General features: G+C 41.6%; 2 protein-coding genes across 2 annotated transcripts; both read right to left on the minus strand.

Moving 5' to 3' along the window:
• Positions 1–7984: 7984 nt before the first annotated feature.
• On the minus strand, positions 7985–9790 carry LOC134290226 (uncharacterized). Its single transcript, XM_062857297.1, has one exon. It carries the CDS (start codon positions 9788–9790, stop codon positions 7985–7987), a length of 1806 nt encoding a protein of 601 aa, XP_062713281.1.
• Positions 9791–10223: 433 nt separating this feature from the next.
• Positions 10224–13241, minus strand: LOC134290227 (uncharacterized). The gene has a single exon (XM_062857298.1). The coding sequence runs from the start codon at positions 13239–13241 to the stop codon at positions 10224–10226; it is 3018 nt and encodes a 1005-aa protein (XP_062713282.1).
• Positions 13242–13854: the final 613 nt, after the last annotated feature.

A 13854-nucleotide genomic window follows, 5' to 3' on the forward strand; every position in this document is an offset into this window, starting at 1 on the left:
AAATGGGTAAGAGTAGGATGCAGCAACTTCGAGAAAGTTCAACCTACGTCGTTGAACAGGACTATTGCTTGAAATAAAAATAATACTCAGATAAAAACTTCAACAACTATACTGTAACAGCATTTCATAGTTCCAAAGAACAGCCAATAATAAAAAGAAAGGAGAATTATTTATTAAAATATGATTCGGAATTAGCACCAAGAGCAAATGTTTATGCATATTTTAAGAGGACACAATATTTTCAAAAAAGGCCGGTTAGGTAAGCATACTGAGCTCTTCAGGATCCATATTTGAATAGACAAGTACATCGTCTTCGGCCATCGGATATGCGAGCTGAATATCAGGCAAACTGTTTGAATCAGCAACCTTCCCTTCGACGCAGTTTTCTTAAATGCATTGCATTTGCTACTTACGTTTCCGTAAACCCTTAATTTTTTATTTCTTTTTATTAGGGAATTTTAACTTATGCTAATTCTTCCCTCCAAGTAAACCTTTCATGAATCACAACGTTGCTAAAGATTGCCCAAGGATTACCCTTTTCCAACTGATTAAGTTTTATCAACTTCTACTAAATTGTCCACAGTGAAAACTTTTTGACCGACCTCCTGAATGATTTCGAGTTGGCGTTCGGGCTTGTGATATGGAGACGTTAAAAAAAACAAAACATTAAAAAATGCTCAAATTAAAATTGCATTTTGACCGCCAGTTAGTTCTGTACCAGAGTGCTTGATAATCACTTGGCCTGATGATTATAAGGTCTAACGAAAGCCGGCTGTATAACACAGGGCCATAACATATTTATTATTGACAAATCATATGGGGATCAAGTCCACGGTTTTTTTTTGGCATTTTTCGAGTAAGTGTTGCATTCGGGTAAATGTCGTATTCGGGTAAATGTCGTATTCAAGTGAATGTCACATTCGGGTAAATGTCGCGTTCGGGTATTTGTCGCATTCTGGTAAATGACGTTCGGGTAAATATCATTCGGATAAATGTGTTTCGGGTAAATGGTTTTCGGGTAAATGTTATAGAACCGATTTTTATATATACAAATAAACTCGCGTGCATAAAGATTAAGGACAAACGTCTTGGATCGATGGGAAAAAGTGTGTTTTTTTTCTAAAAAAATATGCAACAACTCTCATTTATCCGATATCTTGACATGTCAACGCCAACTGTATTTACATCTACTATAATGCCTCAGCTTAATAAAACCAGTGCAATGGTGTAATCGAGGATACTTAATATTACTTACTGAGTATCTAGCTCTTGAAATCTAAAAAATCAGCTTCAGTACAAGCGCCCTTGCAAATATAAGAAACATAATCTATATATGTATTATTTTTTTTTACTTTTTTGGGGATATAATGTCTTAGCTTCTCTGTGAAACTAAGAAATATAGTTTCCGCTCTACTGATCATAAGAACATTGCCTATATGATTCTTTCGATATTTTTGCACCCTCAATTATGCAAGAAAATGTTTGCTTCCTAATTGTTTTTGTTTTCTCATACTTGTTTAAAAAAACTAATTTTTGATATTGCAATCTTACTTGATTACAAAAGAAAATAAAGGATTTCTAGATTTTTATGCTGTTATAAATGTATAAAGACCATTGCGAAGGTCCTGGCTTGTTGTGCCCATAAACGAATAAGTAAAGTACAGCGGTAGACTTTCGTTTAACCGAGGTAATATTTTTCTATTTTTTCGCAACTGTAATAATTGTATGTTCTTTATTTTTTTGAGGATCTTCCAGATGATTTGCATCAGTCAATGGGATGAAATAATATGTAATGATAACCATAAAATACAAGAAAAATAGAAAATTTGTTACAAAAATAAAAGAAAATTAGTTATTATAAAGGATTAACATATCAAAACACATAGAACCTTACGAATGCACAAACAAGAAACATCACAAATTTACACAGCACAACACAAAACATAAATGTGCCCGGTTATCCACACATTTTCCGCTCTCAAGATGACGAGGTTTCATATATTGGTTTGGGTCCATCAGTCATCCTGGAATTGTATTTTAGTTGGCAGTTTGCCTTTTAGTTCACAGCATTTGTCGCTGTGTCCATAGCTTGGTTTTGTCTAGGAAAACTAATCCTAAGGGGGCATCCCGTTTCGGGTTTCGATACTAGAGCTCTATGACTTGAAGTCTGTGTCAGGGAAAGGTTTACGTTTCTAGTAATTAATCGCGGCCCGAAATGGCCTGAATGTTGTCAATCGAAATAGGATTGCAATTCATGGGCCTGTATTCTGCCAGAACCCTATAAATGTTAATTAATACTAGGAGAATATTTACAAGTTAAAATTCGACATGTAACACAAAGAACGCAAGAATATTACACTTTGAACACATTAAACAATTATTCTGTCTTATTAATGTAACAAATATTTATACCCGTAACAAATTTTCCTAGACTTTCGTTTTGCCGAATTGTATAATTTTTAGAATTACATCATAAAAATCATTAAGTTCCAAAGCATATCCAACACAATCATATTGTATAGTGACCTACATTATAGAACGACTCGAAAATCATAAATTTGATCGTTTTCGGATGTGTTGCCATATTAATTCAACATGCATTTTATTTGAATATGTCATAATAACCCTACTCTTTTTTGCACGTGTCATTATTTTGCTGTAATTCGGTCAGTTTTGAACCAATTGACTTTGATTTACCTACAAAATTTCAAAAGAATCAGCTCGAAATCGACTGAGTTATAGCAAAAACTAGACCCGTGACAAAAAAAAACAAGTGTATTGACAATGTCCCAAATTGAGATTTTCTGCAGTTATTTGCATCTGAAATGTTTCCAAAGATTTTAATGTAAGTATCATAATGAGTGCAAATTAAAATCTACAAAAACAATGTTTTTATCGAGAAAAGTGTCGCAAACCTTCAGGAAACCACGTACATATTTCAGTATTGTTTTGATGAACTATGTTGGTACCTATTGCTTAAATCAAAGCGTTTAAAACTATTACGTCTTCTTGTAGCTATCAATATCTTCTAGACTATATTCTGGTTGAAATGACATACATTGGTTCGAATTTCTAGCATGAACTACTTGCTTCATAATTTAAACGTTCTTTACAAATAAATCATGTAAGGGAGCGTCCATAAATTACGTCACGCAAAAAAATCCCATTTTCGACACCCCCTCCCCCCCAATGTCACAACTTTTGTATGAGAGCTCTGAGATTTTTGTATGGGTTGTCACCCCCTTCCCCCTAAAAGTGTGAGGTAATTTATGGATGTTCCCTAAAAATGAATGTGGTTCAAAACCAAGATACATCTATCTATATATATAAAAATGCAGTGGCATACGTGGGACCACGAATAACTTGCGAACGGAAGCTCCGATTTTGATCGTCTTGGTTTTGTTCTGTTAGTTTTCATCCAAGGAAGGTTTATGAGGCAAAAAACATGGAAAAATAGGGAGTTTTTGAAAATTGATCTTCCATACGTTTTGTGACCGGGGACATGGTCTTGGATAGAAACTTGAAACGTCAAAAAACACAGTAGGCAAGACAAAGCTTGCCGGGTACAGCTAGTTTATAATATATTACTTAAGATTGAATGAAAATAAACCAATTGTTTGACCATTTCGTGCATTTCTTTGTAAACTTCTGTTTTTAAATAAACAAGGTACAACAATTCCGACTCTTCTTGTCCGATTTCAAAACCCTAGGCCTCATTCAAAAGATAATAAGTCAAAGTAACTTTGAACATGATTCAGCTGAAACTTTTACAAACATATTTGTATGTAATTTTAACCCAAAGTTGCCAAATTTTCTAGAAAATGAAAATATACTTACGGCAGGGTCAACCAAATTTTAAGATGAGATCGATAATATAACCTATGTTCTATTAGCTTTCAACTGCTTTTTACCGAACTTGGCCAATCAATCTAGGAAAAAAGTTATTAAGTAAATTAAATGTTGATGTCATCGACCAAAAGTTTGGGTTCACCCCTCAAAATGATTTATCTGCCAAAAGTTTGAGGTCACTATCTTAAAACATGGAAAAATGATTTGTTGATATATTTGTCATCTTTCTTTCGATTTTAACCTTCGTGGCGTTTTTGAAACATTATGAATGGTACTTACTGTATAGACATTGAACCACACATATTTGTTAAAATTTAAAAACTAAAACTTAACGAAAAATTGCCTCCTTTTTTGAAATGTGGTGAACTTTAGAAGCTCGTTCCGGGAATTCTTCAGAAATTTATTCACGGAACAAATTTCCCCGGAAATTCATATACCACAGGGCAATTCAGCAATTTTCATCAGCATTTTCTTCAGTTTCTTACGAGGATTGAGATATTTAGGGTCTTGTACCATTTGGGCAGCTATAACTAAGTCAATTTCCAACCGATTGATGTGCAATTTTGTACAGAGTTAGATACTATGCGTACCTAACTATATACAAAAATTTAAATGAATCGAATTGAAATTGACTTAGTTATAGCGGCAAGTGCCCAAAATAGGTACACCTGCCCAAATTTTACAAGACCCTAACTTGGTTTTCCCCCGAAACTTCTTAAAAGATTATTTTAGAAAATCTGGCATGGATTGCTTCTGAAATTTCTCCGCAGAATTATTTTTCATAAATGCTCTAGTAAATACTTCAGAAGTTTATTGAAAGACTCATACACTGCCCATGATCGCATAGTCGACGTAACCACCATTGGTAATACCCGCATTCACAAGCTAATATCTATCACATGTGAATAATTATGACCAGTTTTATTCAATAGAGCGCAAGATCTAATCACTAGATGGATGTTAACGTGAAAAAAATCTTAATTTTTTCAGAATTCATTGTTAACATTTCAAAAGTGTGTTGAAAACTACAGTAGCGCTTACGTCAACTATGCGAATATGGGCAGTGCAGACATTAAAAAAAAACTGCCCGAAACAACTTTGGAGATTTCTCCACAATTTTCACAATTCTTTCCAAAGTTGCTCCAAAGATTCCGTAAGAAATTCTTCCTGGAAATCAGTTTTTAAATCCAGTAAGGTTTTTTCCAGAATCTCCTCCAGCGTATTCATCAGAAATTCTCCCATGAATTCTATATGAAAATTTACCTTGGCTTCCTTTAAATATTTTCTATTCTTTCATAGGTTTCTCATGAAGCTTTACCATGGATTACTTTAGAAATTCTTCTAGATTTTCGTATACAAAGTCTTTCAAAAATTTCAAAATTTTAAAAACAGATATTTTTCCTGCAGAAGTATTTACAAAGATTTTTTTTTTATAAAATGTTTAAGTGTTATTTTTTTTTTAATCTTACAGAGCTCTGAAGGAATCTGTTATCCTTCTGAACTCTGGAACTCCAAAGAGATATAAAACAGGTATTTCTTCAAAAAGTTTTTCAGATATTTTTTTAAGGAATTTCTTCACGGATTTATCCAGAGAATCGTGTGATAATTCCTGGAGAGATCCTTGCATTATGACTTTCATTGATTCAGGCAGGAATTCGTTCAGGAATTCATTTAAACACTCCTTGTAGTTCCTCTGAAATTTCTGCCACATTTCCACGACTTTTGAACACACCTTCACAGATTCTTTATTTGTTCATATTTTTTCATATTTTTTTTTCCTGAGAACGTCTACACGAATTGTCTTAGCTATATCTTAAGTATTTTTCCTAGGAATCTTTACAGAAGCTAATCTAGGCGTTTTTTTTTTGGTATTTCCATAGGTAAATATTCGTTCATAAATACGTCCCAGATGCTCTAAGAATACTTTCAGAAATCCACCAACAATTTTGTCAAATGACATTTTTCCTAAAAACTCCTCAATTAACTTTTCCAAAAAATCTTTTCCGTGGATTTCTCTGAGATTCATTTAAGAATAATTACTGAGATTTCTACAAGGATTCAACTGGAGATTTCTTTGGAAATTTCTTTCTTTCAGAATTCCCTGGGCTTCTTTTAGAAATTCCTGTTCAGATTCATTATTTCTTTAGGGATTCCTTGAAAATATCTTCAAAGTCTTTTCAGAAATATTTGGATTTCTTCGGGAATTTTAGTCAGGGAATTCAAAAAAAAATCTATCTATGAAATTTTTCAGAATTTTCTCTAAAAATTTCTTTAAAAATCCGATAAGGATTCTTCTAATTTGAGAAATTATTTCAGGGTCGTGCAGAAATTCCTACAAGGATGTGTTCCAAAGTAATAATGCCAGCTGAATAACAACCAAATTTTTAAAATCAAGCTTAAGAGCGGCTTCTTCATCTATTGTTGATTGATTGATTTGTCTTTATTTGATAGACTTTCAGCTCTTGGCTTGTTTGTCATCTATTATGTTTGTAGGGTTTTTAGAAGTTGATCGTACGGTTTCTTCAGAAATAATTCCTGTGATTCTTTCAGATATTTCTTCAGGTTGTTTCTGATATTTTTTCATAGTTTCTATTAGAAGTTCTTCGAGATAGTGCTCATTGAATTGATGGAAGACTGCTTGAAAGAATTTCTGGAGCGATTTCAGAAAAAATCTCTAGGAGAATGTCTGATTGAATCCAATTAAAAACTCCGCATGATACCTTATAAGCTTCCTAAAAGAAATATTTAAAAAAATTCTAGAGAAATTCCTTAACAAAATTCAATTTTGAAATTTTCTGTTGAAAATACTCGAAGAAATTTTTAAGGGTTCGTTCAAATATTACGTAACGCTAAGGAGAGAGGGGGTCCAGCGCTGCGTTACGCTTCATACAAAATTTCCCATACAAAATTTGTTACGTGGGCGAGGGAGGGGGTCTAAAATTGGTAAATTTTGCGTTACGTAATATTTGAATGAATTCTAAGATAACTCCTTTGTTTGGAACTTTACTCAATTTCGTTGTGGTCGTTCCAGTTCCAAATAGTTCTTTTTCGGTTCTGGGGTTTTATTTTGCTTCCCAAACGCGATCTACACTTGCACTACTAGTCTCGGGAGCAAATCACTAGACACTCAACCGGTAGTTTAAATTATTATGTATTTGATCTTCAGGTTCGAATAAACATGCACTTTATTAACTTAACTTAGGTCTATTCAATTTATTATCTTAACTAACACACAATACATTGAACTACACAGGACACAAATCGACGACGGCGACGTAGTTTGTTGCCGTGAGGAAAAAATGGTACGCGCCCGATTGCGGTGATGGCTCGATAAACACTGCCTCGGCCAGTGTTTCTATCTGTAGTCAACGCTGTAGATATAGATCATAATAATCCCTCTCTCGTCTCTGTCGGTCAAAGTCGAAGTAGATGTGGATGATATCGCACAGCAAACGGTGCCTTAGGGGGCCTACACACCAGTCAAACGGTTGGTCAAACATCGTGTGGCCAAAAAACAGTTCGCTCCGATTGACGCAATGTTTGTCACAAACAATCAAACATAGCCCAAGTCTGAGCGAGTTGTTCGACCGTGCGGCCAGGTTTGACCAACCGTTTGACTGGTGTGTAGGCCCCCTTACACACGTAGGTCTAGCCGGTCAATGTGTGCACTGACCGATCGATGGTTGATCGTCACGCGGTGAGTGACCACGATGGTGGTGGATCGATGATTGCCAGAGATAAGAGGACATGATATCCAACATCCTGCCCTCCGCAGAAATAACCATTTCTGGACCATGGTACTCGAAGACCTCGTCGTGAAGTGATGAAGATTTGAAGACGACATGCAAAGAAAGAATCAACCGGTAGGCCTTTCCTACTAGGTGAAAGAGAATGGACAGGTCCTCACCTGGACCCTCTGAATAGAGAGCCTTGTATTAATAAGTGGCCGCCTTCTTCGTAAACCTCGGATGTTGGAAGGTCTTGTAGCAATGCGTTGGTTGGTGCGTTTCTCGACGTGTTGATCGGATTCAAACATGGAAAGAGTAAGACCCGGAAGCCTGATACGAAAAGGTGATTGAACTTGGAATGGTCCTTACCTGGACCCTTCGGTTTAAGGGCCTTGAATTTTATTCTTCTACGTAGATCGGCTTGCTGAAGACAAGGTGTCCAACGCAGATTGTGAAGACGTTTCGTTGGTAGAGGAAGATTCTTCATCATTGGGTGCTAGAACTGGCAGTACACAAATCTTGGCTACGGGGCGGGTAAGCCGGCCGGAGCCGGTCTGCAGCGTAACGACGCGGACGACACCGTCTCTTCCGGGATGTAGCTCATGGATTCGAGCTAAAGGCCAGCGCATTGGTGGTTGATTTTCGTCTACGATGACAACTACTTGGTTCTCTTTCAGTTCGACAGGTGGTTTGATCCATTTACTGCGGGGTTGCAGCATTTGCAGGTATTCTACATGCCAGCGTTTCCAGACGTCCTGAAGCATCTTCTGGATCTGCTGCCATTGGTGGAGGCGGTTCATTGGAGTTGATTCGTAATCGACGTCTGGGACCGACTGTAGCGAAGTTCCGACGAGGAAGTGGCCAGGAGTTAACGCATGGAGATCCGACGGGTCATCTGATAGCTTTGTTAGCGGGCGAGAATTCAGACACCCTTCAATTTGGACCAAAAGCGTCTCCATGTCGTCGAAAGCTAGTTTCCGGTCTCCCAACACTCTAACAAAATGTTTTTGCGCCGACTTGATTGCCGCTTCCCAGAGTCCTCCGAAATGAGAGCCACGAGGAGGATTGAAGTGCCATCGAATACCAGAACTTGCACATTCACTGGCGATGGCATGCCGGAACTCTTCGGCGCGCAACAGTTTCCGCAGTTCATTGGCCGAACCGACGAAATTCTTGCCGTTGTCGGTGTAAACATCTGAGCACAGACCACGACGAGAAACGAAGCGACGAAAGGCTTGGAGAAACTTGGCCGTACTGAGGTCCACTACCAGCTCTAAGTGGACGGCTTTTGTGCTGAAGCACACGAATACGGAAACATATGCCTTCGGTGGTGCATCTCGGCGATGGCGTGGCTTGAGATAGATCGGCCCCCAAAAGTCGATCCCAACGATGGAGAACGGACGCGAAGCAGTGACGCGTTGCGATGGAAGTTCGGCCATGAATTGTTGAATGGCTTTCGGCTTTGCTCGGAAACACGTGACGCATTTGTGAACGATTCGTCGAGAAACGTTTCTGCCTCCTAAAATCCAAAATCGCAGCCGAAGGGTATTGGTAAGAAGCTGAGCTGCTGCGTGAAGAAGACGTTCATGCTGACTCCGAACAAGGAGTTCCGTGAATGGGTGTGATCCTGGGAGCAAAATCTGATGGCGGGAGTCGAAAGGTTGCACTGAACGATCGAGGCGTCCGCCGATGCGGAGAATGTTGTCCTTGTCGATGATTGGATGAAACCAACGAAGTCTGGAGTGAGATGAGATGGCCTGCTTTGCCCTGACAGCCTTCAATTCCACCGGAAAGGAGTCTTTCTGTACCAGTCGAATGAGAGCCAATTCGGCGCCACGAATCTCGGCGGTGGAGAGTGGCGAGAGGACAATTCGTTTGGTTTTAGGTAGGCGCAAGTTGCTGAAATATCGTCGCCAATAAGCAGTGATCCGTAGCATGTTTTGGTAGTTGGAGAATCGTCCGACGTATTCTTCAACGAATGTTGGCAATGGTGAAGTTGTAGCTAGTGCAGTCTTCCTAGCTTCCTTTGTTGCTTCTTGATCGATCCCTTCGCTGACTTGAACTGGCCATGTTTCCTTGTCGTTTTGAAACCATGGAGGCCCTTGCCACCATTGTTGAGACTGAATAAGGTCCGCCGCTGGCAATCCTCTCGAAATTATATCAGCAGGATTCTCATGGCCGGCGATATGGTTCCACTCACAGTTCTCGGTCATCTGTTGGATTTTTGATACGCGGTTTCCGACGAATGTGGACCACGTAGACGGTGTTGCCTTGAGCCAGCTTAAAACGGTCGTCGAATCAACCCAGAAGTACGCCTTGGAAGATATACGCAGCGCAGTAAAGTTTAGCGGCTAAAAGTGCACCACACAGCTCTAAACGTGGAATGCTTTGCTGCTTGAGTGGTGCAACCTTTGATCGAGACGTCAGTAGCGCGATCTTTACTGTACCGCAAGCATTTGATGATCGGATGTATGCACACGTTCCATAGGCGGTTAAAGAGGCGTCCGAAAAGAAATGGAGCTCAGCAGAGGTTGAATCGGGGAGCAGGACAAACCTATCGATGCGCAATTGGTTCAAGCGGGGCAGTTCGGAGCAGTATTCGGTCCAGCGGCGTTTCATTTCGTCTGGCAGTTCTGTATCCCAATCCTACGGTTTGTTATTCTCGTCCTTCAGACCCCACAGTGCTTGCATGAAAACCTTGGCAACGACTACTACAGGACCTACCAGACCGAGTGGGTCGAACAACTTAGCGATGTTGGACAGGGAACTGCGCTTCGTTACTACGGTGTTTAGAACGACGGAGGCTTCGGGGACGACGTACTTCAACTGATCCGAGCCGGGCTCCCAGTGCAGGCCCAGAGTTTTGATGGACCGGTCCTTGGCAAAGTCCACCGACGGTTCTATGGGTCGGTTGGCTGGAGGAATGCTTACGAGTACTGCCGGAGAATTGCTCGCCCATTTTCGGAGTTGCATTCCGGCTGAATTCAACATGGCATCCATTTGCTCGCGAAGTTCGATGGCTTCGGCGACAGTGTTTGCTCCAGAAAAAAGGTCGTCAACGTAAAAATCTTCGATAGCCGCCTGAGCTGCGGCTGGATAATTCGCGCCCTCGTCAAGAGCGATCTGTTTCAGTACTCTGGTAGCAAGATACGGTGCTGAAGCGGTTCCGTAGGTTACAGTCTTCAATCTGAAGGTTTGGATCGGGTCTGTCTGAGATCGGCGCCAGAAGATTAGGTGAAATCGGCGGTCTTCGGGAAACAGCAAGATTTGCCGATACATTTTGGCAACGTCGGCGATTAGCATGATCGGATGAAGTCGGGATCTCATCGTGATTGCCCTCAAATCCTCCTGAACGACGGGACCAACCAGCATGGCATCGTTCAAAGAAACTCCACTAGCGCTCTTGCACGAAGCATCGAAGACGACGCGGACCTTGGTGGTGGTGCTATCTTCTTTAATCACTGGATGATGCGGAATATAGTAGGCAGGTCCAGACACTGCTTCCATGTTTTCAATTCGCTCCATGTGGCCCAACTCCTCGTACTCATCCATAAACTTCGTGTATTCGTCGGCTAACTGCTGGTCTCGTCCTAGTCGGTTCTCAATCAAGCGAAAACGATGATATGCAGTGCGTTTATTGCGATCTACTTTTCTCAGAACGTCTTCCTTGAACGGTACGCGCACCATGTACCGTCCGTCCTCACCGCGAACAGTGGTTTCAGAGAAGAACTTCTCGCAATAGGCTTCAGCTGCAGAAGGAACAATTGCCGAGTCATCCTCAATCGCCCAGAAACGCTCCATGTTGCGTTGTAGCTCGGCAGTAGTGGCGACGTTGCAAACTATGGAAGGCCTTGACTGCCCTTGAGATGTTTTTCCGCTGATTATCCAACCGAAGACGGAATTCACGAGACAAGGAAGCGACTCGCCTAATGAAATGCGCCCCGCAACGCTAAACAAGTCAAAGAACACTTCCGCTCCCAGCACAACATCGATGGTCCCAGATTGGTAGAAAGACGGATCGGCTAACTGAATTCCTGTTGGAAGTGACCAGCTCGACGCATCGACAGAGATCGATGGCAAATCGACGGTAACCTTGGGAAGGACGAATGTTTCAATTGTAGCGCTGTAATTGGAAATCCTTGATTTTATCGTGGACTGGAACTTGCAGCGGACCTCGGTGGCCGCTTCGCCGATTCCTGCTATCGGCAAATTAACTCTGCTTCGAGAAATCTGCATTCGCTGTGCTAGTCGCTCCGTTGCGAAGCAACATTCGCTGCCTGAATCCAGCAAGGCGCGTACTGGATGCTCGTTCCCGCTGTTGTCCTCCATGACGATGATCGCTGTAGCCAACAGGACCGTCGTTCGTGATTTGTCTCGAGAAGTGCAGCTGGTGATGCCCGTATGCGCTGCGGGGGTGGATGAGAGTGGTTCGTCATTGCTGGATGGCTGGTTTGAATGTGCGACGGCTGCTGATTGACTGCTGCCCTCCGGTCTTGTAGCGTAGCACAATAGTGTGTGATGTCGTCCTCTGCACTTACGACAACTGCTTTCGGATGGACACTCCTTGGCCATGTGCCCTCGCCGCAGGCAATTTCGACAAAGCCTGTTGCGTCGAACCTGTTGCTCCTTCTCGTCGGCTGTCATTTTGAAGAATTCTCCGCACGCATAGAGGGGATGCTTGCCGGGGCAAGCTGGACACTGCCAGGATCCAAACTGAGAAGCACCGTGGTTGGCAGCTCGAGGTGCGTTGAACTTCTTCACTGATACCGATGTCTCCACTGACCTTCCGCCAACCGTTTCCAACACGTTGACTCGTCGTTGAAGAAATTCAATCAATTGCTGGAACTTGTTCACATCGTTCGCCTCCGCGTATTCTTCCCAATCGCGCCTCGTGACGGAATCTAACCGTGTACTGAGAAGGTGAATCAGCAGTACATCCCAATGCTCAGTGCGTTCGCCCAATTGCTTTAACACCTTGACATTGGCCTGGAATTTTTCGATAAGACTGTGCAATTCCACGGCCGTCTCTCGCTTCAGGCAAGGAAACTCGAATAGTGACTGAACGTAAGTTCGTTTCAAGCGCCGGTCATTTTGATAGTGATTGACCAGCAAATTCCAAGCTACCGGGTACTGTTCGTTGCTTATTGGAATGGTTTGAATTAATTTTAACGCTTCACCAGCCAATGAGGAGCGTAAGTAGTAAAACTTTTGTATCGTCGACAAGGAGGTCGAAGTATGCACGAGCGATACGAATAAATCGTGGAAATTGAGCCAGGTCTCAAAGTTTCCATCGAAAATGGGCAGTTTAATATTTGGTAACTTGAGGTGCGAAACTTGATTCGTATCAGCACGGGCAGGTGCCGGCTCGGTCTGATGTAGTTGGAGTAACGTACCTTTCGCTATGTAGTACAATTTCTCTACCTCTGTCCGCTCCTTCAAGTACGTCTCCAAAGCTTCGTCGGATTCTTCCAGCATATCCAGCTCACCCTGTACGGAGTTGTATTCCGTCCACAGGTCCATCAAATTCTCAAGGCGTACGGGCACCTCGCGCTTGTCTCTGTCGTCTTGATAATTGTTGACGAAGTTTCTAACTCCGGCTAACGATGAGAGGATGCTGCGTTTGCGATTCTTCAAACCGCGTAATTTCCTCTCAGCAGCAGACATGTCGACGATCAGTGGCGGAATCTAAAACCAAAGAACCGCGTAGACCACGCAAATCGGGTATAGTTGATTGAAACCCTAATTACCTGATATCAGGCAAATTATTGCCTTGTATGGTATTTGAATCTGCTCCTCGCACGGGTTGAAAATAGCAACTCTTGTTGACGGACAACTTCTCATGTGATGGCAGTACGTTTCACTAATTTGATTCACACTGCAGCGATGGCACAGTGGTCCAGTCTCGGGGTCATCGACGGATCCTCAGAGGGTGCTTGACTTGATGTACAGCAAATTAACCCTTGGGCGCTTCACCAGTGGGTTCGCAAAGGCTCGAAATCGTCACGGCCACCCACACACAGCAGTTGCACAGCAATTAGAAGACATGCAAAATGGGATCACGGTAGAACTTTTCTCACAAGTTAAAGCAATAGGAATTGCACTCACCTACGTGAGGCATGAAAATGCCTTATATTATTATTCCAATGAATAGCATCGATGATGAGATGGCGCGTTCGCCATGCAATTCCTCATAACGGGCGCGAAGGCAGCAGAACAGTTGACTCCAATGATATACTGGCTTGAGCGGATTCCTTTCGACGCTCATCCGGTTCGAAGG

This window comes from Aedes albopictus, chromosome 3, assembly GCF_035046485.1.
Source record: "Aedes albopictus strain Foshan chromosome 3, AalbF5, whole genome shotgun sequence".
In the NCBI taxonomy this organism is placed as follows: domain Eukaryota; kingdom Metazoa; phylum Arthropoda; class Insecta; order Diptera; family Culicidae; genus Aedes; species Aedes albopictus.

Coding starts and splice junctions, on each gene's coding strand:
- LOC134290226 (XM_062857297.1), bottom strand. CDS start 9,790: ATGACCGAGAACTGTGAGTGGAACCATATCGCCGGCCATGAGAATCCT.
- LOC134290227 (XM_062857298.1), bottom strand. CDS start 13,241: ATGTCTGCTGCTGAGAGGAAATTACGCGGTTTGAAGAATCGCAAACGC.